This window comes from Vulpes vulpes, unplaced genomic scaffold (genome assembly GCF_048418805.1).
Source record: "Vulpes vulpes isolate BD-2025 unplaced genomic scaffold, VulVul3 u000000644, whole genome shotgun sequence".
Lineage (NCBI taxonomy): Eukaryota > Metazoa > Chordata > Mammalia > Carnivora > Canidae > Vulpes > Vulpes vulpes.
The window spans coordinates 591,534-617,481 of NW_027325787.1; the positions used below are offsets into that span (position 1 = coordinate 591,534).

At 40.5% G+C, this 25,948-nt stretch overlaps 1 protein-coding gene across 3 annotated transcripts in view; it reads left to right on the forward strand.

Annotated features, from left to right (window-relative positions):
• TDP1 (tyrosyl-DNA phosphodiesterase 1) overlaps nt 1-25,948 on the forward strand; it is an 83,263-nt gene that overhangs the window by 29,803 nt on the left and 27,512 nt on the right. The window contains exon 14 of one of the 3 annotated variants that reach the window (XM_072745582.1): nt 23,349-23,522. The exons of the other annotated variants lie outside the window; for them this stretch is intronic. Within the exon in view, the coding sequence (XP_072601683.1) occupies nt 23,349-23,427 (79 nt within the window). The 3' untranslated portion in view covers nt 23,428-23,522. Of the gene's footprint in view, nt 1-23,348; nt 23,523-25,948 lie in introns of those variants that run through there. 3 annotated transcript variants of the gene reach the window in all.

Sequence of the window (25,948 nt, forward strand, 5' to 3'; positions counted from 1 at the left end):
GGTAAATACAGAACAAAAATGATACGGTAAAATTAGTATTCCTTAATTAATTTTTCAATTTAAAGATTTAGTATATTCAGACTTGTGCAACCATCACTATAATTTCTGAATTTTCATTACCTCCTATAAGAAATGCCCTACCTACTAGGCATTCCTTTGTCTATATTTATAGCAAGGTAAATTGCTCTTAGTTCCTGACTCCTAATCTGACCAAAAGCCATTAGGCATCTCTGAATGATTTAATAACACAATTGATGTTGTTAGTAATAATTAAGGTACGATAGAGTAAGATAATGAACAAACTCTTTAAAAAGCCAATTAGAAACAAAATGAAGTCCCTTCCCTAACTTATGGAAATTAATGGTCACACTTTTCCCCTGGCTCAGGGTAAGGAACTGTGACCTGAACAGGGTTAGTGGTATACATTAGATGCTAGAGTGGGCTTCTGCAAAGCTTTTGATACACCATAGTATAGTGGAAAGATACATATTTGAGTCCTAAATATTTAAGATGCTCTCCTGTCATTTCCTAGCTCTGTGAACTGATGATGAATCAGTAAGACTAGGTGACTTATCTACCTGCTTGCAATTCTGAAATGCTACTGCCGGAAACATCTGAATAGTGGGCCAGTCTTTCATCCCAAGGGCTACTTAATTTATACGGTTGTTACTTTGTGTTGAATACCTTAAATGTGACGTTTTTCTCCATCTGGTCTGACAGGATTCTCGCACAGTGTAGGTCATGTTCTAGGGCTCTACCCATGATAGTCCCCCCCACACACACACACACCCCTTTTTAAACTAGTCAAGGTTCTTCCTGAACTCATGCCACTTTGCATGAATGTTGAGTTGAATTTGAAGGCTATATTTCCAACTTTAGTTAAAAATCCTGATTTTTCTCAAGCAAGATAGAGAAATAAATCAATTACTTGGTAGCCTCATGTTATCCTGCTAGGAAGACTGGTGCTTAGAGAAATGTACCCTTGGTCTCTTTCTACTTCACTGGAAAAGTTGAATTTACTGTTTATTTTGGGGATTGTTTTCCTCAGTAGAGTTAAAAGATGGATGTGTTGCACTAAAGTTGGATATTTATTGATCCTGTTTTAAGAGTATGAAGGGAGGTTGAGATTTAACATCAAGTAATCCTCATCTAAAGGCAAAGTTTTTGTAGTTGCGTATAATGAGGACATTTGTTCAGCTCTGGGAATAGAGAGCAAGATGTGACCAATGCCACAGAGGCTGCAGAAGAGATGGGATGCTGTATACTAGTTTACCTGTGTTAGGACCTAGTGGAAGTACCCTTAGAAATGTATTATCTGGTTGGGGTGGGGTCGGGGTAGGTCAGAAGCCAGCTAGAGCTAAGGCAGTTCATGTAGGCCTGGAAATACACCTAAGAGTAAACCAGATAGATTGGAAGGGGAGGGAATCTAAGCAGAGGAAGGGGGCACAGAGGCCATGGAGACAGAAAAATACATGGGGCTTTCAGGGAACATCTGAGGGAGTCTGCAGCTGGATGAAAGAAGAGACTGACACACCTTCAGAATGGACTTTGACAAGCTAGGGCATCATAGGTTCTGAAGTCCAGAAAGCATCCGCTGTCCATTTTTTATTGAATGTTTGTCTATTTTATATGCTATGAATGACTCTTTTCATATTGGCTGAATATTACTCAATTCGACTGGAAGTTAATCTGTTAAGAATTTGAAATTTGTCATGGATTTATAGCTTCTAATTGTATTCTGGAATATATAGGCTAAAAACTATCAACTTATTACCAAAATGTATAAAGATTTAGAGCAACTATTTGGTGAATTCAATGTGCCAGACACTGTCCTGAGCACTTTTCATGTTCATTTAATTTTCACAACTGGTTCTCAGGGACTCGGAGAATGGTTAGCTAGGCTGCCCATGGTCACTCAGTAAGTGGTGGAAGCAGGATTTGAACCCAAGGGATTTGACTCCACAGCTGGCACCCTTCACCTCAACTCTGATGCCTCTTCTAATCTCTGATAGTGTACCTCTGATAGTGTACCTCTGTGAAGACCAGTTAAGTCAAAAGAAACTGCATCACACTTTGTGATATTTAATAAAAATAAAAAAATAAAAAAAATAAAAAAAACAGAAAAAACAGGGGATCTGGGTGAGTCAGCAGGTTAGCACCAGCCTTCCACCCAGGACATGATCCTGGAGTCCCAGGATTGAGTTGCACATCGGGCTCCCTGCATGGAGCCTGCTTCTGTCTCTGCCTGTGTCTCTGCGTGTCTGTCTGTCTCTCTCTCATGAATATATCTTTAAAAAAAAAAAAAAAAACATAGCATCCCAGTATTAAAGAATGTCTGACATAACTGAAGTAACAATTTAGAAAATCTACCAGGAACTCCTTTGTTTCTTGTTCAGAGTCAGAACATCCCAAGCTGAGCTCTTAACCTTCAAAGAGATTTCCTTCCCCTCTTTGGCCCTGGTGGCAACTGTCCACTCTTATCCTCAGGCTTGCAGCCCAGCTATCTTCTTGCTAGTCCTTCCTTTGTGCACTCTGCAGCATTTACTGAGGTCCTTCCTATGAATGCTGGACACTTGGGATAAAAATGTAAGACTTAGGTATTACCTATAAAATGCTTATCTCTGATGTCAGAAGCCAACGCAGAAGTAATTAAAATAGGAAGAGATCGATTCTGTGCTTGAGGTGGGCATGTGGGTGCTTTGGATAGGACTATCAAAGCCTATTCATCCTTAAAATGTCTCAGACTTGACTTTTCTGATCTCTGAAACTACCAAGGCAGATGCTCATCATCTTGTGAAGTGACTGCTTATCTGCCATCTCATCACGCAATTGGTCTACTTCCCAGGCTGCCTCTCCTTTCTTAGTTGTTGATGACCATTCATCTTTCAGAAACAAGAATTTTTCTCATTGTCCCATGTTCCGATTCCCTCCCCACTTCCTATAGGCTAAAAATCTGGAGTCGTCCTTGGCATTGTGACCCTGGCCATATCATTTTCACCATTCTTATCCTGTGTTCCCCAACATGAACTACCAGGAGCAGCCAACCTGGCCTCCTCTGCCCCAGTAATCAGCCTGCCGGCAGCCCTTTCCTAATCCCTTTCTCTTCTCTCTACCTTACCAACTGCTGCCTGTCTCATAGGAATTGCCTCAGGTGTGGCATCCTCTCTGGAAGATTGTCAGCTTCCTGCTGACTGCTCTCTACTCCAAAGCCTTAGAGCACTAAGGTGCATCCCACCATTGGAGCTTGGGGCTCCTGTATCATTGTCTTGTCTCTTCTTCTAGAGAAGTGTCTTTGAGGCATCTGGATCTGGACTTCCAATCGCTTATCTGCACAACGGTTATAAGGATGAGGTGCCACATTCAGTGGGACACAGTCCATGTGGCATGCAAGAACACGAGTAAAGCCACTTGGAGCTCAAGACTATATTTTTCACTAAATGCTTGAGAGCATGAAACACGTGCCCAGCAGCAAGACTTTGTTCATGTTGACGCCCATGTCAGGCACTGTTTATACCACGGGGAACAAGAGCGACAGGGAACCTACCCTAACAGCTTTCATTTTAGCTACGGCAGAGTGGGAAGGACAGACCGTGTACAAATGAGTCCGCATAAACACAAGACGAGGGCTAGAAACAGCAAAACGGGGTGACATTAGAGCATGTCTGGAGAGAACAGTGAAGCCCTGCTTCAGGAAGTAGTGTTTGGGTTGAGTTGATCTAAAAGGTGGGGAAGGCCCTCAGTTGTAGAATATGGAGAACATAGAGAGTGGTCTAGCGTGGCTATACGCGGGCCATGCTGAATCATAGAGGGCCTTGAAGGCAGAGTAAGAGTTTTATCCTAGTGCTGTGGAAACCATTTGAGAGTGGAGCACCATCTGGTACACATCTTTTAAAGATAGCCTAGGCTGCTGAATGGAGAGTAGATGTGTACAGGCCAGCTGGGAAGCATGGAGAGAGTATGGTTGCTTAGGTAGCAGGTGAGTTTGCAGAAGAGCGGTGGACACGGACTATGAATGGGGTGGGAGGGGAGACCCATCTGTATGGAACATGCCCCCAAGATCTCTCTTGAGGAAAGGCATTCAGGATGGTAGGAAGAGCATGAGTTTGGAATTAAACAGGCCCAAATCCGAATTTTAGTTCATCGATTTAATATTTATGAACTAATAAACCTCACCAAGCACTAATTTCCTTCTCTAATGAAAGTGGGATATGGCCTTTAACTACAGGTTTTGTTCAGAGGCTTGAAACAAGTTACATAGAACCACTGTCATCAGAGAATGGTACGTGTTCAACAAGTGACCCTTATCTTCCCAATTTGAGCTTAATTTTGAATATAAGTAATGATACTTGTAGTATTTCATTGTAAGTACACAAAACATACGAGTATAGGGTAATAATACCTCACAGTAGCAGCTCTGCCTGTGACTTCATAAAACTGGAAACCTGAGAGTCCGTCATCAGGCACGTGAACCTGTCACATGGCTGTCTTGACACCTCTGGTCACCTGAGAGAAGCCCTAGCAAAATGTCAGGCCCTGGGTGGGAAGTTTTTGGAAAGTCGTTTCTGCCCTATGGGAACAAAGGGGCAAGGGAGACTTGACCTTTATTGAGCAGCTGTCATGTGCCAGAAAATTCTCACACCTTATCTGCGTTGTTTCATTCAGTCACCACAGGAGTCCGTGGGTGGTTGTGTCCCCTTCCACAGGTGAGGACTAGGACTGCAGAACTGAGGACTCCATCGACTACCCAGCAGGTATCTGCCCACAGTGGACAAAGCTGTCAACTCTAGGCACAGGGATGGAAGGCTAAGCAAAAGTACAGTTCCTGCTCTCTAGGCATTTACATTAGAGTAAAAGCGGCTTTATTAAACAACTCGTACACACCATTTAATTGCAGGTGTAACAATGTTGAGTGTTCTACTTACATAGATTTCCACCTAGCAAGGCCTAAGCCATCTTTCTGGTCCCAAATGCACATGACAGAGACTCTTGACTTCCTTAGCTTGGGCTTCCTGCTTGGTCAGTCGTCTTTCCCTTTTGCTGTGGCTGCCTGTGTAATCATTGGCTTCCCCTCCAGACTTGGAGTCAAGTCCATGTCTTAGCTGACATATCCCCCACACCTGGCACCTGGTATATAGGGGTGCTCAGTAAGGATTTAACAAGGAACCTAGTGATGTCCAGGATAGAGGCCGTGACAGTGAAAGTGCTGCGTCGACTTTGTGTGTAACTGAATGTGGGAGATGCTTCCCATGTGATTTCTACATTTGGGGTGTGGTGATAGGGAGATAGAAGTGGTCATTGTCATCCGTACAGAAATCAGGAAATGGAACTGGTTTTAGTGGGAGAATGGTTACTTTGAATGCAAATTGACCTATGGTGGGCAGGCCACCTGAAATTATTGTACTCAGAAGTTTGGTGTACAGATGGTATGTTCTAGAATTTTCTTTAGAACTCACCATTGGCACCCTGAACCTTTAAGGCATTTTCGGGGGAGAAGGTAGCAAAAGGTTGATGTCTCAGAGTTAAGAAACATACGGGAAATACATATCAAGTGGGCTTTTCACACTTACCGATGTTCCATTGCCAAACAAATGAATTAGACCCAGACTTTTCTTCCTCAGGTAAAGAGCAAGTGGTCATCATCCTCCAGAAATCTTCCTTCTACCTAAGAAACGCTTTTGGCATCATAGAACTTAACCTTTCACTGAGTGTATGTTGAGAATGTACTACATACCAGGCACTTTTCCAGCTGCTAGGAGTACAATTATATAAAATAATCCTTGACTTTGTTATGGTGGGAGTTACCGAAAAGGTCAACTTAGGTGTATCCTGTTGTAAGTGCTATAGAGAAGGACAAAGTAGAGTAATTCAGGTACACAGTCCTTTACTCAGAATCCTTTGGACTAGATGTAGTTCAGTACTTGGAATTTAGAAAGATACATGGTACATACTGCACTAGGGCTGTTAATAGATGGCATTACAGGTAGCCTCGTGTCTGTTTAGGTCCACTTCTACCACCAAATGAGCTAAGGTTTTTTGCCATTAAATGAGCTAAGTGAAAGCTTAATTTTGAATTTGGTTTATTTTTAGGTTCAGAGCCAGTGTTTAATGCTTACTGGCAGATCCAGGCACTGTACTAGCCATGCTTCATCCCCCACCTTGGCCCCCTTTGCCCCTTCACCATTCTCTCCCTTCCCCCCCTGTTTCCACCTTCTTTCCCCCACCCCCCTCTCCCCTCTTCCTGCCCATGTAATGCTCAGTTTTCTACGTGTAGCTGTTAGTTCTCTATAGGTAGGGGAATTGAAGCACAGGGAGGTTAAACACTGGCCCAAGAACCCAGGCACACCCTCAGGCACCTTACTGTAGGGTGAGTAGTGCTCGGGTCCGAGGAGGAAGGTGACCCATTAAATGGGATGCTCAGGGAAGGCCTTAGGGACAGACATTTAAGAAGGGAGGGAGCCATGTGATGGGTATCTACGGGGAAAGTATTCTATGCAGAAAAGCAGAGGTGGGAATATACATACTGGGATGCTTGTTGTGTTTGAGAAGAAACAAAGTGATGTCATTGGAGTGAGTGGAGTAGGAGGGCAGACTGCCTTTTATGTGCTTTTGAGGCAGAGTTGCCATTGCCATCATGTCTCTTCCATTTCCTAAAGCTTTTAGTCCTAGGTCTATGGAAAGCAGTCCTGCATCAATATATTTTACAATTTGAATTGACTAGAAAAATTAAGTGCTCTTTAGAATATATGTTGTTACAGTGTTGTTGCATGAGGCTTTTTGGAATAAGACCTTGTTTTAATTGTAGTTGGATTTTGCTTGTACTCAAATAGTGGGTTTCTCAATGGGGCACTGTTGGCATTTTAGTCAAAATAGTCTTGTCATGTGACAAGTATTATAGGATATTTTGTAACCTGGCCCTCATATTCCAGGTGCCACATCACCATGAAAGCAAAAAACAAGACAAGAAAAAAACGTGTATTTTTAAATTTCCCCTAGATTCTGTCTGTTAGATAATATTGTCATCTTTGAGAATAAATTCAGAACTTTATGGATAACTGATGCATGAATGCTATCCTTTCATTTAATACATTTCCCTTCTTGAGAGGTGAGATGTCATTATACAACTGTGGGTTCTTGTTCAACTGAAGTAACATCCAGCAAATCTAACAATCCATGAAGAGTGGCAGACAGATGATTTTAAGATTTGGATTTTAGCAAAAGACAAATAAATCAAAAACTATATAAATTAAATCTTTGTCACTTTTCTACTTTGTGTTATTACCAGTCCTTGTTAATGTTCATATTTGGGATGAATAACTCCTTAAGTAAAACAAACTTAAAGCAAGTTCACCAAAAAAAGTAACAGTAATAAGCAAGGTTGACAATAAGCAATATGAATTTTGACTGACATGATAATAAGAATTTTCTTAAGATTCATACATCAAAAAAGTATTGCCCATCAAGATGGTCACTTTTTTTTTTTTTTTTTTAAGATTCTTATTTATTCACAAGAGACACAGGCAGAGGGAGAAGCAGGCTCCCTGTGGGGATCCAGATGTGGGACTCCATCCCAGGACTGTGGGATCATGACCTGAGCCAAAGGCAGACGCTCAACCACTGAGCCACTGAGGCGTCCCAAGGTGGTCACCTTTTGAAACTAAGTACTTTTACCAAAAAAACTGCTGTTGCTCAAGTCTTTTTGTCACTCTTGAGAACGTCCTTCGAGGTGAATTGAAGGCACATATGAGCATTGGGTTTTGTATTTTTTTTTTTTTTAAATTTTAAAGATTCACTTATTTTTGAGAGTGAATGAGCTGGAGGAGAAGCAAAGGGGAAGGGGAGGGGAAGCAGACTCTGCTGAGCATGGAGCCCGACAATGCGGGGCTGGATCCCACCACCCTGAGCCCAAACCAAGAGTCAGACGCTCAACAGACCACCCAGGTTTCTTAACAGGCACTCTTCAGGTTTTGGCCATGTATTTCCTATTTTCTGTTGATGTGTAAGAAGTTACCAACAAACTAAGCTTAAATAGCACTGCAGATTTGTTATCCTGCATTTCCTGTGGGTTAGGAGTCTGGACACGGTCCTCTGCACAGGATCAAGGTGTGAACCAGGCTATGCATGGCCTCCTCTAAGGCCTGGGGTCCTGTGCCAAGCTCACAGGTGGTTGGCAGAACTAAGGTCCTGTTTACTCGGTGACGGTGTGGGAGCCGTTCTTGGCTGCAAAGTGTTTCCTCTGGTTCGTGTGCCATTGTGCTTTGCCAGGTCACAGCAAAGTTGTTTGCATTTTCTTTGGTTGTTTTTTTGTTTGTTTTTTAGATTTATGTATTTACTTTAGAGAACGAGTGCACAGGGGGAAGCGGGGGAAGGGGCAGAGGGAGAAAAACCCAAGCCAACTGTGCTCTGAGCCTGGAGTCCTCCACAGGGCTTGATCTCACAACCAGAGCCAAAACCAAGAGTCAGATGCTCAACTGACTATGCCACCCATGTACCCCAAAGCTGTTTGTTTCTTTGAAGATAGCAGGGGAGAATCTCTGTCCTCAGGAAGGACTCCCCCACTTCCTTTTTAAAGGCTTCACCTGATAGTCTGGCTCACCCATGGTCATCCCAAACGTTTTGATATAAATTTGGTTTATTGGTAACCTGATCATGGGAATGAAATCCCATCATAGTCAAAATTTGCTTATGTTCACAGGGACAGGTTTATACCAGATGTGTACACCGGGAGCAAGCCCAGGAATCCTGGGAGCCATCTTCTGTACGATTCATTGGTGTTTATTACCTAGTTAGATTCCTCCATCCTAGTCCCCAACTTTGACTTGAAATTTCTTACTGTTCTCAAAATTGCAGTTTATTTTTCACAGTTAGGCAAAACTACCCTTAAACATACCCAAAAGACAACCTCAGCATCCCAAGGCTGTTTGAGAAAGGAAATTCTATAATTATTTGGAGCCGAAGGAGGCTGCTTTATTGGAATGTAAGAGTAACCCTGCAGTGTGATTGCTTTGGAGAACTGCATTGACCTGCCTATGTGGAAGTTGTTAAAAGTAAATCTTGTGAAGGATAAATAGAACCCCAAAAGATATAATTTCCTAATCTGGGGGGGAAAAAAATCACCTTAGAAGTGTACTTGTTGCTTACAGCACATACATATCACATTACATCATTTCTCTACCTCCTGTAAGTAGGGGACGTTGGCTTCCTGGTCATGGAAACTTTGTTTTACCCAACTGACATTTCACAAATATCTACTGAAGATCAAGGATAAACATCCTGTTTGTAATTTTTGTTTAATATCTTACATTTTCAGACCAGCAAATGTGGTGCCTAGCACAATGCCTGATCGATGGTGGCCCCGAAATTTTTGAATGCTATCTTCTGTAATCCATCTACCGTTCATTTGCTCACTGCTTCTCAGATTCTAAGTTTCTTCTTGTGCTGTCTGGAATGACTATGCTTATCCTTAATCTATTTCAAGTTTTTCTAGCTCAGCAGACATAATTCATTGTTCTCACCATTGTGTTTTTGTAGCACTTTTTGCCTTTTTTTTTTTTTTTTTTTTAATGTTCCTTTTTGGTTCTTTCTGGGTTCCTTTGCCTGAACTGCTTGAGAATAGGTGCTAGGTTTTCCTCATCTTTTAGATCCTCAGCATCTGACTCTACACAGCAGATCATTAGTGACCTATACATACTTGAATGGGAGACTTTCGCCAAATGTACAGTTGGGTAATATATGCACATAATAGGAAAATGGTAGATGGAAAAAAGTTTGTCTTCCCATTCTTGGTCCCTCACCATCCTGCTCCTCAACCTCAAACCCCACCATTAGTTGCTTGGGCCCAAATAGCTTCTCTAATCCCATGAACCATCAAACCCAGTGGTGGGTGATATTACTCTGTCAGTCAATATACAATGGAGGAAATAACACTGAGATGGGAATCCGACGATCCATATTCTTAGATGGAATTGCCACTTACTAGCCCTATATTGTAAATTTTGGGAATGTCCTTTAACCTGAATTTTATCTCTTTCATGGAATGTTGTGAGGATGATGGTGGAAAATACATGTGGAAGTTACTATCACACTGCATGATGTATGAAGCATTAACTGCTTGATTTTCTATTATCAACCGTGTGTTAAGCTCTTGTTCATTAGCCCTCTTAGGATTCAAGAAAGCAGCTTAAAAAGCCTTTGTTTTGTTCATACAATATAGGAACTGTGACCTAAAGATTTGTTCATAGTTAGAGCTTTTTTTAAGTTTCATACATGATTGACAAATTGGTTAGAATTATTCTATGAAATCAAGACAAGTACGTTCAGCCAGAAGTATATTCAAAGAAACTCAAAACTAGCACTTATGCTTGAACTTATTAAAATTTTATGTTGGCTAGCAATTTTCTCTTTTGTCTGGTTGCTTTCATTTCAAGCTCTTTACACTTTTTGATCCTACCAAGAAATCCTCCTGTATTTGTTGGGCACCCTGTTCTCGAAATTACTGAGACATGGTGACAAATACAGTGAATTTTACCACAGGACCAAGCAGGCAAGAAGACGAACTTGAAGCAGCAGCCTTGGCTAAAAAGATAGTTTCTAGGAGTAATTGGCAAACCAGTGAGCACAATTAGGAAAGCTGTGCATTGTGAGTGGGCAGTTACAGTTGCCTAGCAACTGACAGGCATTGAAGGATGGTTGGGCATAAGCAAAAATGTTGGTACTGCCACTTTAGGGGAAAACGAGACAAATGCTTAACTCTAAAACCACCATGGCTTTTTGAGGAAACATAAGATAATGGTACCCTGCAGTGATTTTCAGCATTGCTATGAAATATTTCTTCTCTAATGTTTGTTCCTTTGGATCTGAAAGTCTTCTTTCCTTCATCATCTGATTTTTTTTTCCCCAGTGAAAATCAAATTGGGTCACACAAAAAGTATTGGTAGATGTCACTGGTTAGACTTGGTTGCCTGGCACTCTGGCTCTAAGATACTGGGTTTAGTTGGTATGCCTCACCTATTTTGTTTAAAATAATGGTATCAGGGGAGCCTGAGTGGCTCAGATGGCTAAGTGTCTGCCTTCGGCTCAAGTCATGATCTCCAAGTCCTGGAATCAAGCTCCACGTCAGGCTCCTGGCTCAGCAGAGAGCCTGCTTCTCCTTCTGTCTCTGCCTCTCCCCCTGTACATGTTCTCTCTGTCTCAAATGAATAAATTAAAAAATCATTTTAAAAAATGGTGTCAGTACCAAAGTCTGTGGGTGATTTCCTTTATGCATTAAAGATGGTTTGAGGTCCTATCCCCACCCTCACTTTTTTGCATTCTGCTACAAGGACCAAGGACAGCACATGCCTCTTTTCATGCTCATGGGATCATGTCTAATGGAGCATCATCCTTGTTGGGGGAAAAAGCCCTGAGACCCCCTGACCTAGGGCCTCCAGACCCTTTGTACGCTGGTAGTAATGAAGTATATACCTGTGGCTTGAGATAAGGATTTTCTATTTGGGAGTCCTTCACTAGGTTCTGTCCCCCAAAGAAAACTCATAAGTAATACCAAATACTTTTATGATGCTTACTGTATGCTGGCCAAGTGGTTTTTGTTGGTGATTTAACATTCTGTCAAACATACTAAAAAATCAGCTTCAGGTGTACAACAGTGATTCGAGGAGTTTATACATTATGTTTACAAGTACTTTTTTTATTCTGACCTATTTGATCCTCTCAATTAGGAGTTACACAGTAGTAAGGTTTCCATTTTAGAGATGTGAAAACTAAAGCCTGAATAACCTGTCCCAAGTGGCCCAGTTGGTAAGGTGGTAGAGCTAGGATTGAAACCTGGATAGTCTACCGGAAGTATTTCTTACCTTTGTGCTGAGCATGGCTCGAGGCTTTGGTTGTGGATGGTGAACAAGGCAGGTATGATCCTTGCCCACAGGGAACTTGTTTTCTAGTTGGTGTAGCCCTCCTGTCCTCCTGCTTTGGGATCAGCACTACTGGCTAAGGTCGTGAGGAAAACACACAGCTCAGACATCATTAGTGCTGTTGTGCCAGGCCTTCCCTGGATCCTCTTTCCCTGCCCTTCAGAATGCTGTGTCTACTTACCTATTGCATTTCCATGGCTTTCCCAGACTGTACAGGTGTTAGTTTTTGCCATAGCAGTCATTCGTGGCCTAAGCTCTGACAACTGTGGGCTGGCAGTGAGTGCCCTGGTGCTGCTTTTTCTTAGCCTCTGTGTCCTGCCTCTTGCTTCATTGATCAGGTATTCACTGAGCATCCATTCTGTGCCAGGTTTTGTTGCAATACAACACCCAAAGTTTCAGTGCCCTTTTTTTTTTTTTTTTTTTTGGAGAGCTACAGAGACAGACCAACAGGGAATAAGCCTGCATATGAGGAGAAAATCTTAGGCAGGCCCCATGCTCAGTGCAGAGCCTGACATGGGGCTCATGGGGCTCAGTCTCACAAACCCTGAGATCATGACCTGAGCCAAAACCAAGAGTCAAATGCTTAACTGATAAGCTTTGGTGTTCTCTTAAAATACTTCTTTATCCTGGACATCCAGTTCCCATGTACTAGTCAGCATCTGGGCAACTGACAGGTCTTGAGTACCTAATTCTCTGGCTTCTCATCCAGTCTATTTATACCAAACTCAGCCATGTTGCACAGTGGTTAATGCCACCCACACAGCCTCAGTCTGGATATTTGTTATCCCTTATCACTGATCAGTGGGTATGTGTATAAACAGCAGACATGTTTTCACATTTATGGAGGCTAGAAGTTGGAGATCAAGGTGTCAGCTGGGTTGGTTTCTCTTCTAGATGGCCATCTGTGCACGTTGTCTCAATTCTGTGTCTTCACATCTTAGTTTTTAATCAAATGCCAGTTAACATAAATGTAATACTAGTTTCAGGTATACAATATAGTGATTCAACACATCCATGTAACACCAGGGGCTCATCACAAGTGTATTTCTCAATGACGTGGGTGGTGCTAGAGAATATTATGCTAAGTGAAATAACTCAGAGAAAGACAAGTACCATATGACTTTACTCATGGAATTTAAGAAATGAGCAAAGTGGGGGGAAACAAACCTAGAAACAGATTTTTAACTGTAGAGAACAAACTGATGGTTACTGGTTAAGGGAATGGGTTAAATCATTCACTCTTTTTTGCCATTTGCAAATACGCATTTCAGTACCTCTTTCTCATAACTGTGCTGGGCCTGTGGGCCTGCAGATATCTCTTGGTGTGTGATATCAGTAGCTAGATCTGCTGATCCACTGAGAGCTTGATCAGTATCTAGTGTGGGGTAGGTACGTGGTGTGCGTGTGCATGCAAGTGTTCAGGGGAATTTTTTACACCGAAGCAATTAAATGCATCTAGGGTGGTACTAATAAAGTGTGGGGTGTCTTTCAGAGGAAAGAGTTCTTTAAATATCTAGATGAAGCTTCAGAACGTTGTGCTTCTTTGATAAATCAAAGTGGGCACTTTATTTTTTTATTTTTTATTTATTTTTTTTAAGGTGGGCACTTCTATCTAAAGATAGAAGAAATCATATTGAGTCCTGAGACAGGATGTGCTGGGAGAGGTAGAGAGATCATCTGGGCTGCCATGAAGCCTTGTGTGGGAAGGATGGGAGAGAAGCCTGACAGTGGGTGGAGCCTGGCCTGTGGAACTTGCATGACAAGCATTAGGATTTCAGACTTTTAGATAAGGATCACCAAATGTTTTTGAATAAGAGAGTGAGTTGTGATAGTAGTACCGATAACGCTTATTGTTCACGACTTTATGATTGACATTACTGTTCTCATGATAATGTTGCCATGTGCTCTGAGATCTAAATGTCCCTGTGTCTACTTTCATAAAACAGCTGTTAAAATACCTGCTCCAAGAGTCAAGGCTGCCCATCTAGTAAATAGTTGAGCTGAACTTGAACCCAGGTCTTTGTTTCCTCTAAGTCCTACTTTTTCTGGAATTAGCTTATGGGATGAATTAAAGGAAATAAAGCACGGAGGCAGAAAAACTTAATGAGCAACGGATAGGAAATTCCAAATATGGAACTCAAAAGATGTCAGTAGACTGGAAAAACTGAGGGGTGTTCACATAGAGACACGATTACAGAAGAATCTAAAAGACTTGGACCAGGTTGAAAGGGCAGGAGTAGTAGGGTGCCTACAAGATTGTAAGCGTAGCTCTTTAGGGGAGAGACACACCATAAAGCTTTGTGGAGCTGGTCATTAACCTCAGGGAGGCTGCTGCTCCAGCTATCTCAGAAGGTTCTGATAGAAACTATATGTTTGCTCCACAGCACTAGTATTTCTTACTGTTTGCTGTGAGGCTCTAAAAGGATGAGAAGAGCTCCCAGCAGGCTACACTGCTGTAGGACTCAAGCAGATAAAGACAGGGACTGGGGATTAGGGAAAGACTGTTACCCAGAATGCTTTTCAAGCTCTCTAAGGTAAATTAAACCAGTACTGGCTATACGTTGGACTGTATTACCTGTAAAAACAGTCCACTGTCTGCAAGCTGTCTTGCTCCAAGACAAGTTTTAATACTTCCTAAGCTTTACCTTGGTGTTGGTTTTCAATTTACTAAGGACTTTGACCTAGATTATTTCATTCATTCCTCATTATTAACCAGGGAAGTGAACATATGATGTTAAACCCATATTATAGATGAAAAGGTGGCAGCCAAAGGACATAACCCCAAGGTAGTAACTGCCCAAAACTCAAATCTTAAAAGTCAGTTCTTTTCAATTTTCCATATTGCCTTTACACCGTCGGAGGTAGACCAAAATAATGGTATAAGTCAATAGACAATGAAATAGTATGCAGTTTGTGGTTATCATAGTGATTACTATTAAACACACATTGAAATTCTTTGATAGGATGTTCCAAATACCAATTTTGACCTGAAATTTGCAAGGCAACTTTTGATCCTGCTTGACAGTATTTTTGTTCTTTTGGATTCTGGATACCTATATAATGGCTTTTGAAGCCCATGCATTTCCATTTGTGGGACCAAGGTTAGATGGATCCTTTTTTTTTTTTTTTTTTTAAAGAGGGAGAGGGACAGGAGAGAGAACCTTAAACATCCTAAATACCCAGCGTGGAGCCCGATGTGGGGTTCGATCTCCCGACCCTGAGATCATGACCTGAGCCAAAATCAAGAATCAGATGCCCAACTGACTCAGCCACCCAGGCGCCCTTTGAATAGATGGATCCTCTTAAAGACTAGGTTGACAGCTGAGCTGGTATGAAAGCTAGCCTTCTGAATTCAGTGTGCATATGAAAACATTTGCTTGGGCATGTAATATACCTGTGATTGAAGAACAAAATGAGATTGGAAATAGATTTCTCAACCCATTTGGTGAGTTGTCAGAATCATGACTTATAAAAGCCCATACCCAAGTATTTGATCTCCTTTTAGTACTTTCCTCTTGCTTATCTGTGGGAAAAAATGGGTCATAATCACTCATTTTTCTTGTTGGCATTTCTGTAAAACAACAGAGCCCCCAAACACAACTGACCTGTTGTGTCCCTTGGGTACTTAATTTCACAAGATTGATGGACATTTGCAAAATTGGGGAAGAGAGCCTGGGCAGCTCAGTCAGTTGGGTGTCACACTCTTGATTTCAGCTCAGGTCTTGGTCTCAAGATCATGAGTTCAGGCCTCATGTTGAGCTCCACCCTGGGCATGGAGCCTACTTTAAAAAGGAGAGAAAAAGGGAAAAAAAAAAAAATCTGAATACATATCTATATCAAGGGGACCAAAATCCTCTTGACTTTCTTGACAGTATAAAATAGGAGCTCACTATATTTCTGCCCTGGGGACTTGTGCTAGGATTTTGAAATTAGTGAAGCAGTCCATTGAAGAAACTTTAGGTCTATCTACCACTGAAATTTCCTAGGGTTAGGCCTGAATGGACCTACTTTCGGAAGAATTCCATTTTTTAGTGAGTCACAACAGAGGAAGACCAGAGTCACCTTCCTAGAAATTTAGCAGGGTTATTGAGATGATAATAGCTAACATCTAAGAAGTATCATTTTTGTGCCAGGGATGCTCTACATACCTTATCTGATATAATCCACACATCACCTTTATGAGGCAAGTATGTTACCATTTTACAGTAACATTTACAGTAACATTTTACTGTTGAAAATCAGCAGTGTTGGCACTAATTGTGGTAGAAACGCATGCAAGTTCAGATTCTGCTCTTACCCACTACCCTATTGTGCTTTTGTGCTTAATTTTCAACATAAGACTTTTTCTCGAGATCTTGATTCTGAAGTTCTAATTTATAAGCACAATGAACAAAATAGTCTTGATAAATTGTATCCCCTGGGCCTTTGTATGCTAGTCTCTCTTCTTGAGTTTGAGGTTTCTTGCCTATGTAACATCTGCAGGATTCAGTTAGGACACATCTGTGGGCTGCAGTAGCCAGAGACAGCTTCTTGAAAGAGGTGAGGTTTGTGCGGGAGGAAAGGGCTCAGATAGCCACAAGCACGGGTGGGATCAAAGACCTCGTGGACTAGGAAATGATGTTTGCATCGATGTGGAGGCAGTCAGTAAATCAGGGCACTTAAAGAGTAGTGGAGTCAGGAAAAGGCCTAACAGGAAATAGATTGAAAGCGTAAGTCTGATCAGACTGAAGAGGGTCCTAAATGCGAGGCCATGTATTTACTTTATGCTTAACTTTAAGAGCCACTTGAGGAAGGTGTAAATGAGAAACCAGAGACAGGGCAAACCATTTGGATCCAGAGTCTCAGGTGAAAGGGGCAGGACCAGGAAGATCTCATTGTAAATAGAGGATGTTAGAGGGTGAAAATAGCTTGGTGACTGGCTCTACGTAGTTGCCTACAGAGCAGGTAAGTCCAAAATGCATGAGATACCTGAGCCTGACTGACTGGGACTGTGGACAAAGGGGAAGACAGGAGAGGGCTTAGTGGCATACTGATGGGTTCTGGTTTTTGAGTATTGGGTTTGTGGTGATAATGTGACATTCCAATAGAGAAATCCAGCTTATAGTTGGAGATGTCGGTTGAATATGTAGCTGGCAGAGTCTGGGAATCCTACTTGTCAGCATAATGTTTGCCATTGGTGACTGGTATAGTCCCCAGGGAAGAGAGGACAGTAGAAGGAGCCAGGGGCAAAGCAGGAATTTAGAGGGTTCATGATGGGAAGGGCAGCAAATGAGAGAGAAGCTGAACAGTCAAATGGAGAGAAAGCTAGGTTTCTCTCCACCATGGCACAGTCAACATCTGCGGCAGATGACTTCCCTTATGGGGTTGCCTTCTGCATTGTTAGATGTTAGCATCCCTTTAGCATCCCTCGCCTTTACTCACTCACCTGCCACAGTTGTGATGACAGGAAATGGCTCCAGACCTTGCCAAATATCCCCTTAGGAACAAAACTGCCCCCAGGTGTGAACTGCTAGTCTAGGAGAATAAGGACTATGAAAAGAGATTGCTGAATTTGGCAGTTAGGAATATTGAGCAAGTGGAAGTCAGACTAGGAGAATTGAAGAGGGAGAAAGGAAAGGAAATGGTACATCAGAGAGGAGGTAAAAAGCAGTGTTCTGCAGCAGACACTTGAGTGCTAAACCTGCCAAGTTCTTGTGTGGTAGAGCCAGCAATCGTATCTCACTCCCTTTTGAAAGGTGGTCTGAACTATTCTCTTGGGTCAACTCAATAATAGGCTTCTCTTGTTCAGGGGAAATAAGGTTATGGTATTTTTATTGGGATTAAATTAAAAGTATAAATTATTTTGCCCCATGTCTTTCTTCATGTATATAAATAGTTCATTACTATTCAAAATTAATAGACTGTCCTTTTTAAGCAGTTTAACAAAAAATTTAGCAGAAAGTCCCCTTCAGCTCCCTTTCCTCTGTTGTTCACATGTTGCATTAGTGTGAGACCTTTGTTTTACATGATGAGGCACTATTGATATATTATTATTATTTTAAAGATTTTATTTATTCATGAGCGAGATTGAGAGGGGGGCAGGGCAGAGACACACAGGCAGAGGGAGAAGCAGGCTCCATACAGGGAGCCCAATGTGGGACTCTATCCTGGGTCTCCAGGATCATGCCCTGGCCCGAAGGCAGGCGCTAAACCGCCCAGCCACCCAGGGATCCCCTGATACATTATTATTAACCAAAGTCCATAGTTTACGTTAGAATTCACATACGCTCCTTGGAATTTGACAAAAGTATGAGGACATGTATCCACCACTACGTTGTCATAAAGAGCAGTTCACTGTCCAAAAATCCTCTGCACTTCACCTGTTCATCCCTCCCTGCTCCCACCCCCGCCCCCAATGCTCTAGAAGCCTACTGATCTTTTTATTGTTTGTATAGTTTTGACTTTTCCAGAATGTCATATAGTTGGAATCATACTGTATGTAGCCTTTTCAGATTGCTTCCTTTCGCTTAGCAACCTGCATTTGAGGTTCCTTCGTAACTTTGATAGCTAATATCTTTGTAGTGCTGTGTAGTAGTCCATTGTCTGAATACACATCACAGCTTGCTGTCTGTTCACCCACTGAAGACCAAGTTTAAGAATAGGACTACTACAAACATCAATGTGCAGGATTGGGTCGACGTAAGCTTTCAATTCCTTTATGTCAATATTGAAGACCATGATTACTAGGTTGTATAGTGTTGATATATTTAGCTGTGAAAGCAGCTGCCAAACTGTTTTTCCAAAATGACTATCATTTTACATACTCACCAGCAAAGAATGATAGTTCTTATTGTCGGTTTTTGATACTGTGTGTTTTTTGAGGGGTTTTGGCCATCCTAACAGGTGTGTGGTAGTAACTCATTTTAAGTTGCAATTCCCTAATGACAAATGATGTGGAGCATCTTTTCTTAAGCTTATTTGCCATCTGTGTATCTTTTGGTGAGGTGTCTGTTCAGGTCCTTTGCCAATTTCTTAAATTGTTTTCTTTACTTCATTACACCTAGAATTCGCATTGAATTTTATTGAAGGGTAGTTAAGGGGACGCCTGGGTGGCTCAGTGGTTGAGCATCTGCCTTCGGCTCAGGGCGTGATCCCAGGATCCTGGGATAGAGTCCCACATCAGGCTCTCTGCATGGAGCCTGCTTCTCCCCCTGCCTATGTCTCTGCCTCTTTCTGTGTCTCATGAATAAATAAATAAAATCTTTAAAAAAAAAAAAAGTGTAGTTGAAATACAGTATTTCAGGTGTACAAAATTATTAAATGTTGATTCTATTCCTTATGCTATACTTTTCATCCTCATGACTTATTTATTTCATAGTGGGAAGTTTGTACCTCTTAATCTCCTCACCTGTTTTACCCATCCCCCTACACCCCTCCCCTCTGGCACCCACCAGTTCTGTTAGTCTATTTCTGTTTCTTCATTTGTTTTTGTTTCTTAGATTACACATATAAGTAAAATAAATCATACAGTATTTGTCTTTCTGGCTTAATTTTGCTTAGCATAATCCCTCTAGTTCCATCCCATGTTGTTGTAAATGGCAAGATCTTATTTTTATGGCTGAGTAATGTAACATTGTGTCTCGATACCACATTTTCTTCATCCATTCATCTAGTGATGGACACTTAGATTGCTTTCATATCTTGGCTATTATAAACAACATTGCAGTAAACATAGTGGTGCATATATTTTTTCAGATTAGTGTTTTTGTTTTCATTGGGTAAATAACCTACTGGATCATATAGTATTTCTATCTTTCTTTTTTTTTATTTTTAAGGAACCTCCTTACTGTCTACTATAGTGGTTACACCAGTTTACATTCCCACCAACAGTGCATGAGGGTTTCCTCTTCTCCATATCCTTGTCTTTTTTGTTTTTTGTTTTTTTAGATTTATTTATTCATGAAAGACGCGGGGGGGGTGGGGGCAGAGACACAGGCAGAGGGAGAAGCAGGCTCCACACAGGGAGCCCAATGTGGGACTCAGTCCCGGGACTCCAGAATCCTGAGCTGAAGGTAGACGTTCAGCCACTGAGCCACACAGCCATCCCTATATCCTTGCTTATTTCTTTTGGAACTAGCCATTCTGATTCGTGTGAGGCGATATCTCATTGTGGGTTTGATTTGCATTTCCCTGATGATGAGTGATGTTTGAGCATCTTTCCATAAATCTGTTGGCCATCTGTATATCTTTAGAAAAATATCTATTCAGATCCTCTTCCCGTTTTTGTTTTTGTTTTTTAAAGATTTTATTTATTCATGAGAGGACAGAGAGAGAGAGGCAGACATAGGCAGAGGGAGAAGCAGTGTCTCCGTGGGGAGCCCGATGTAGGACTTGATCTCAGGACCCTGGGATCATGCCCTGAGCCGAAGACAGACACTCAACCACTGAGCTACCCAAGTGTCCCCTCTTTCCATTTTAAATCAGATTATTTGTGGGATTTTTTATTTTTGTATATGGTATTGAGTTGTAGGAGTTCCTTATCTTTTTGAGTATTAGCCCCTTATTGGATATATGTAATTTGCAAATATCTTCTTTCAGTACGTTGCCTTTTTATTTTGTTGATTTCTTTCACTGTGCAAAAGTTGAATTTGTTGTAGTCTCAAGTTTTTTACTTTTGTTTCCCTTGCCTGAGGAGGTAGACCCAGAAGAATATTAAGGCCAGTGTCCAAGAGATTACTGTTTGTTTTCTTCTAGAAGTTTTATGGTTTCAGGTCTTAATTTAGGTCTTAAATCCATTTTGAGTTTATTTGGTATAAGAACGTGGTCTAGCTTCTTCATGTTTTGCATGTTTCCCCAGCACCATTTATTGAAAAGACTATCTTTTTCCCATAATATTTTCCTGCCTCCTTTATCATTGATTGATCACATAAATGTGAGTTTACTTCTGGGCTATTTTATTGCATCGATCTGTATCTGATTTTGTGCCGTACCATACTCTTTAGATTATTATAGGATTGTGATATCTCCAGCTTTGTTGATTTTTTTTTTTTCCTCAGCATTGCATTGGCTATTCCAGGTCTTCTGTAGTCTATATAAATTTTAGAATTCTTTGTTCTAATTCTTTGAAAAATTGCCTTGGTGTCTTGATAAGAATTGAATTGAATGCATTAGTTGCTTTGGGTAGTATAGACATTATGTTAATATTCTTCTAATCCATGGGTATCATATATCTATTTGTTTTGTCTTCAATTACTTTCATTAATATGTTATAATCTTTATAGAGTATAGGTCTTTGACCTTCTCTGTTAAACTTATTCCTAGGTATTTTATTCTTTTTGATGTAATTATAAATGGGATTTTTTTCTTAATTTCTCTTGCTGCAGTTATTTGTATATAGAAACACTACAGATATCGGTGTATGTATTTTTTTTATCCTGCAACTTTACTAAATTCATTTATTCTAAGACCTTTTTAGTGGAGCCTTTAAGGCTTTCTATATATAGCATCATGTCATCTGTAAATAGTAACTGTTTTCTTAGTGCATTTTAAGAGTTCTTTGTCTATTTGGGGTACAGGTCCTTTATCAGGTATATGTTTTGCAAATATTATCTCCTAGTCCACAGCTTATATATTTTTTAAAGATTTTATTTATTTATTAATGAGAGACACAGAGGCAGAGACACAGGCAGAAGGAGAAGCAGGCTCCATGCAGGGAGCCTGACATGGGACTTGATCCTGGGTCTCCAGGATCACGACTTGGGCCTGAAGGTGGCGCAAAACTGTTGAGCCACCCAGGCTGCCCCACAGCTTTTATTTTCATTCTTTTAATAGTTCTATTTGCAGAGCAGAAGTTCTTAAGTTCAGCTTAACCGTTTTTTCCTGTAATGGGCTGTGCTTCTGATGTTGAATCTGAGATGTCCCTTCTCTTTTAATGTTCATTTCTCCTTTTTTAAAAAGGCATGTACCTTATAAATCTGATAATCTTTAGTAGGTTACTTTAATGCTTTTGCATTCAGTGTTAATACTGATATATTCGTAATTTTCTATTATGTGTTCCTGTTTCCATGTTTTTCTTTGCCTCCTTTTTCTCACCTCTGTCTGATTCATCAGGTTTGCTTTATCTTTTTTCTAGTAACTTAAAAAGTATAGTCCATCTCTAATCTGGAATCTAAAGTCAGTTGGGGGGATCCCTGGGTGGCGTAGTGGTTTAGCGCCTGCCTTTGGCCCAGGGCGCGATCCTGGAGACCCAGGATCGAATCCCACGTCGGGCTCCCGGTGCATGGAGTCTGCTTTTCCCTCTGCCTATGTCTCTGCCCCTCTCTCTCTCTCTCTCTCTCTCTCTCTGTGACTATCATAAATAAATAAAAAATAAATAAAATAAAATAAAATAAAATAAAATAAAATAAAATAAAATAAAATAAAATAAAATAAAATAAAATCAGTTGGGGAGGGGGATCCCTGGGTGGCTTGGCGGTTTGGCGCCTGCCTTTGGCCCAGGGCGTGATCCTGGAGTCCTGGGATCGAGTCCCGCGTCGGGCTCTCGGCGTGGAGCCTGCTTCTCCCTCCTCCTGTGTCTCTGCCTTTCTCTCTCTTTCTCTCTCTCTCTCTCTCTCTCATAAATAAATGAATAAATAAATCTTTAAAAAACTAAATAAAGTCAGTTGGGGTTTTCCTCTTCTTAAACCGCTAGGAAAATGGAACTCCCATTCTGTTTGCCCTCTCACGTGTTGTTCTCCAGAATTGTTCCGATATTATATTGAAGCCTTGGAAGTGAATCATTCCTGTTTAGAGTTACCCACAGGTTTACTAATTTCTTTGCTTGCTTTTCTTCCTGGCATTCCTTTCAAGTGAATCAACGCTTACTAAATGCATGTGAGACCCCTTTATTTTTCATTCTTCTATTGAGTTGCTTTCTCTCTTCTATTAATTTTTTTTTTAAGCAGCAGCTCATGTGTTATTTTGACTACATTTTTCAGTCTGAGGTCTTGTAAAATATAGTATGCTTTGTGGCTTAGAACTTAAAGCAGAGTCAGGCTGCAGGCTTCACATTCTTCGCCACTTACTACCTATGAAACGACAGGCAAATTACAAATTACTTCACTTTTTCTCATCAATTAAATTAGGATAATGATATAGGTACAGAATCTAATAGTTCAGAATGAGAATTAACAGAATAAAGGGATTAAACTGGTATGTGTAGGTGCTGTGTATAAATTGCTCTTGTCACATATGCATTTTTCATTTCACACTCATCGTTTTAAACATTTAATTTCACATTACCATCTAATCAATGTACATTACCAGTCTGATCCTATTTTCTGTTGACTTTTGCTCATGATGGATTGGGATTATTTTCCTATTGCTTTGAAATTTGGGATAAGTGTCTCTTCATTGAAGCTTTAACTGTAAGAATCTTCTTTCCTTTGAGTGGACCTCTCTATCTCCAGATTTTGTTTCTGACAGTCTCTTCAAGAGCCTAGGACCAGTGTCTGTGGATGTCTTGACATGCGGTATGACCTATAACTGGCACTTTGGTATTTAGAGATCCGAAAGAAGTGACCAGAGAGATTGAAAGTAGAAAACCAAAGTTTAACAGAAATCAAGGGAAAATATCTCATTTTTAAAGGAGGAATCTGGGTGAGTTATGAGAGTTATATACTGCTAAGAGATCAAATAAGGTCAAAAAGTTCCCATTGGATTTGATAATGTGGAGGATTTCTGTGCCTTTGAGTGATTGCAGTATAACACTATGGGGAGAAGCCTTATGAAATGATACAACAGATTGAAGACTAAATGAGATTTTTTTTTTTTGTAATATAGCTGGTACAATAAGAAAAGAAATTGAAGGCATAAAGATCATGAAGAACTATCTGTATTTACAGGTGACATTGTAAATAATAAAGTTCTATTAAAAATGCTATCAAAAGCATCAAATAGCTAGAAATAAATTTGACCAAACTTGTGTAAGACATCTACACTGAAAACTCTACATAAAACACTGCTGAAAGAAATTAAATACATGGAGATGTATATAACATGTTCATGGATTAGAAGATTCAGTATTGACATCAGTTGCTCCCTACTTCCTTGATTTCACTGTAATCCTGATCAAAATCCCAACAGAGTTTTGTTGTAAAAAATCAACAAGCGGATTCTAAAATTTATTTGAAAATGCAAGGTATTTAGAATAGGCAAGACAACTTTAGAGAACAGGCTGATTGCAAAATGTACATGTATATATACAAAGGATCTAAAATAACCAAGATGGTCTTAAAGAAACGTACTTACAGTACCTGATTTGAAGACTTGGTATAAAACAAGAATAAGACTGTGGTATAGTATAAGAATATAGATATTCTAATCAATGGAATAGAGTCCAGAAATAGATATAATCAAAGACTTTTGACAAAGGCACCAGGCAGGGGGAAGACGTTCTTCTCAGTAAATAGTGGTTAAAGCAGTTGAAAATCCATACAGAATAAACAAACCTTGGCCTATCTTAGGCCATAAACAAAATTAATCTCAGATGATAGACCTAAGTAAGAAAGCTAAAACTATGAAGTGAAAACTGAAGAATATTCTCATGACATTGGAGTCAGAAAAAGTTTAGTAGATGGCACAAAAATGCACTTGACCATAAAAAAAATGTATTTTTGGAATTCAAAAATATTTTAGAAATTCAGTTCATCAGAAGACACCATTTGGGGATGGCTAAGGAAGGCCTTTCTAAACAAGACCTCAAACTCAGAGGATGGTAAAGGAAAAAAATTGCAACTTGGATAAATTGTCTCCTCTTCCCAAAAAAGAAAGAAAGCAAGAAAGACCTGAAATATAAAGGTTCTCATTAGCACTTCAACAAACTGGGAGAACATTTGCTGCATAATTACAATATATGAAAAGCCCCGTGAAGAGAAAAGAATGGCTCTTCAAAGATGTCCTAATTTCCAGAGCCCGTGAAGGTAGCAGATGGAATTATAATGTGGGAGATTATCTGAGAGTGCCCAGTATAATCACAAAGGCACTTACAAGTGGGAGGGAGAAGTCCAGAGTGATGGAGATAGGAAAAGAACTCTGCTGACCTTGTTGGTCTTTGAAGACCAAGGTTGAGACACAAGGAATGCAGGTGTCCTCTAAAAACTGGAAAATGCAAGGAAATGAATTCTTCCTTAGAGCCTCTAGAGGAAATGCAATCTTGCCAACACCTTGATTTTAGTCCAGCAAGTCCCATTTTAGACTTCTGATCTCCAGAAGTTTAAGATAATAAATTCGTGCTGTTTTAAGCCACTAAATTTATGGCAAAGCAGCAATAGGAAACTATGCATACTGGTTATCAGTAAAAAAGACAAGTAACATAATTTTAAGATGGTTAACTCACAAAATTAAACCTAGATGTCCAATAAATACAGTTAAAAACACTGAACATGGGCAGTCCCGATGGCCCAGCGGTTTGGCGCCACCTTCGGCCCAGGTTGTGATCCTGGAGACCCAGGATCCAGTCCCACATCAGGCTCTCTGTATGGAGCCTGCTTCTCCCTCTGCCTTTGTCTCTGCCTCTCACTCTGTCTCTCATGAATAAATAAAATCTTTTTTAAAAAAAACTGAACACCACTAGGAATCAGAGAAATCAAATTTAAATGAGCTCTATTTGCCTATTAGGTTAGCAAAAATTTTCATAGACATTATCCATCCAGTGTTCTCAAGGATCCAAGAGTCTCTTATACATGTTGGTGAGGGTCTAAATAGGACGGATGTTTTAGAGGGAAAATCCATCAAAATGTAAAGATTATTTCCTAAAGAAAAAAATTGTGTATACCTATATCCAACTTAAATCCTTCACAGTATCTTTCCATATCATTTGTGAAACTTTTTCTCAATGCATAAAGAAACAGTCCAAGGGCAGTACGAGAAAACCAGCAAATGCAAATCAAAAGATAACTGCATGTGTGTGGTGGGGGGTGGATGGGGAGGGAGGAGGAGACAGACAGGCAGCCGGATTTTAGGATGGAGTGACAGCAACATTAGTGAGAGTTAATCATTTTCCCTCCTCGCCACACAGCTGCTCT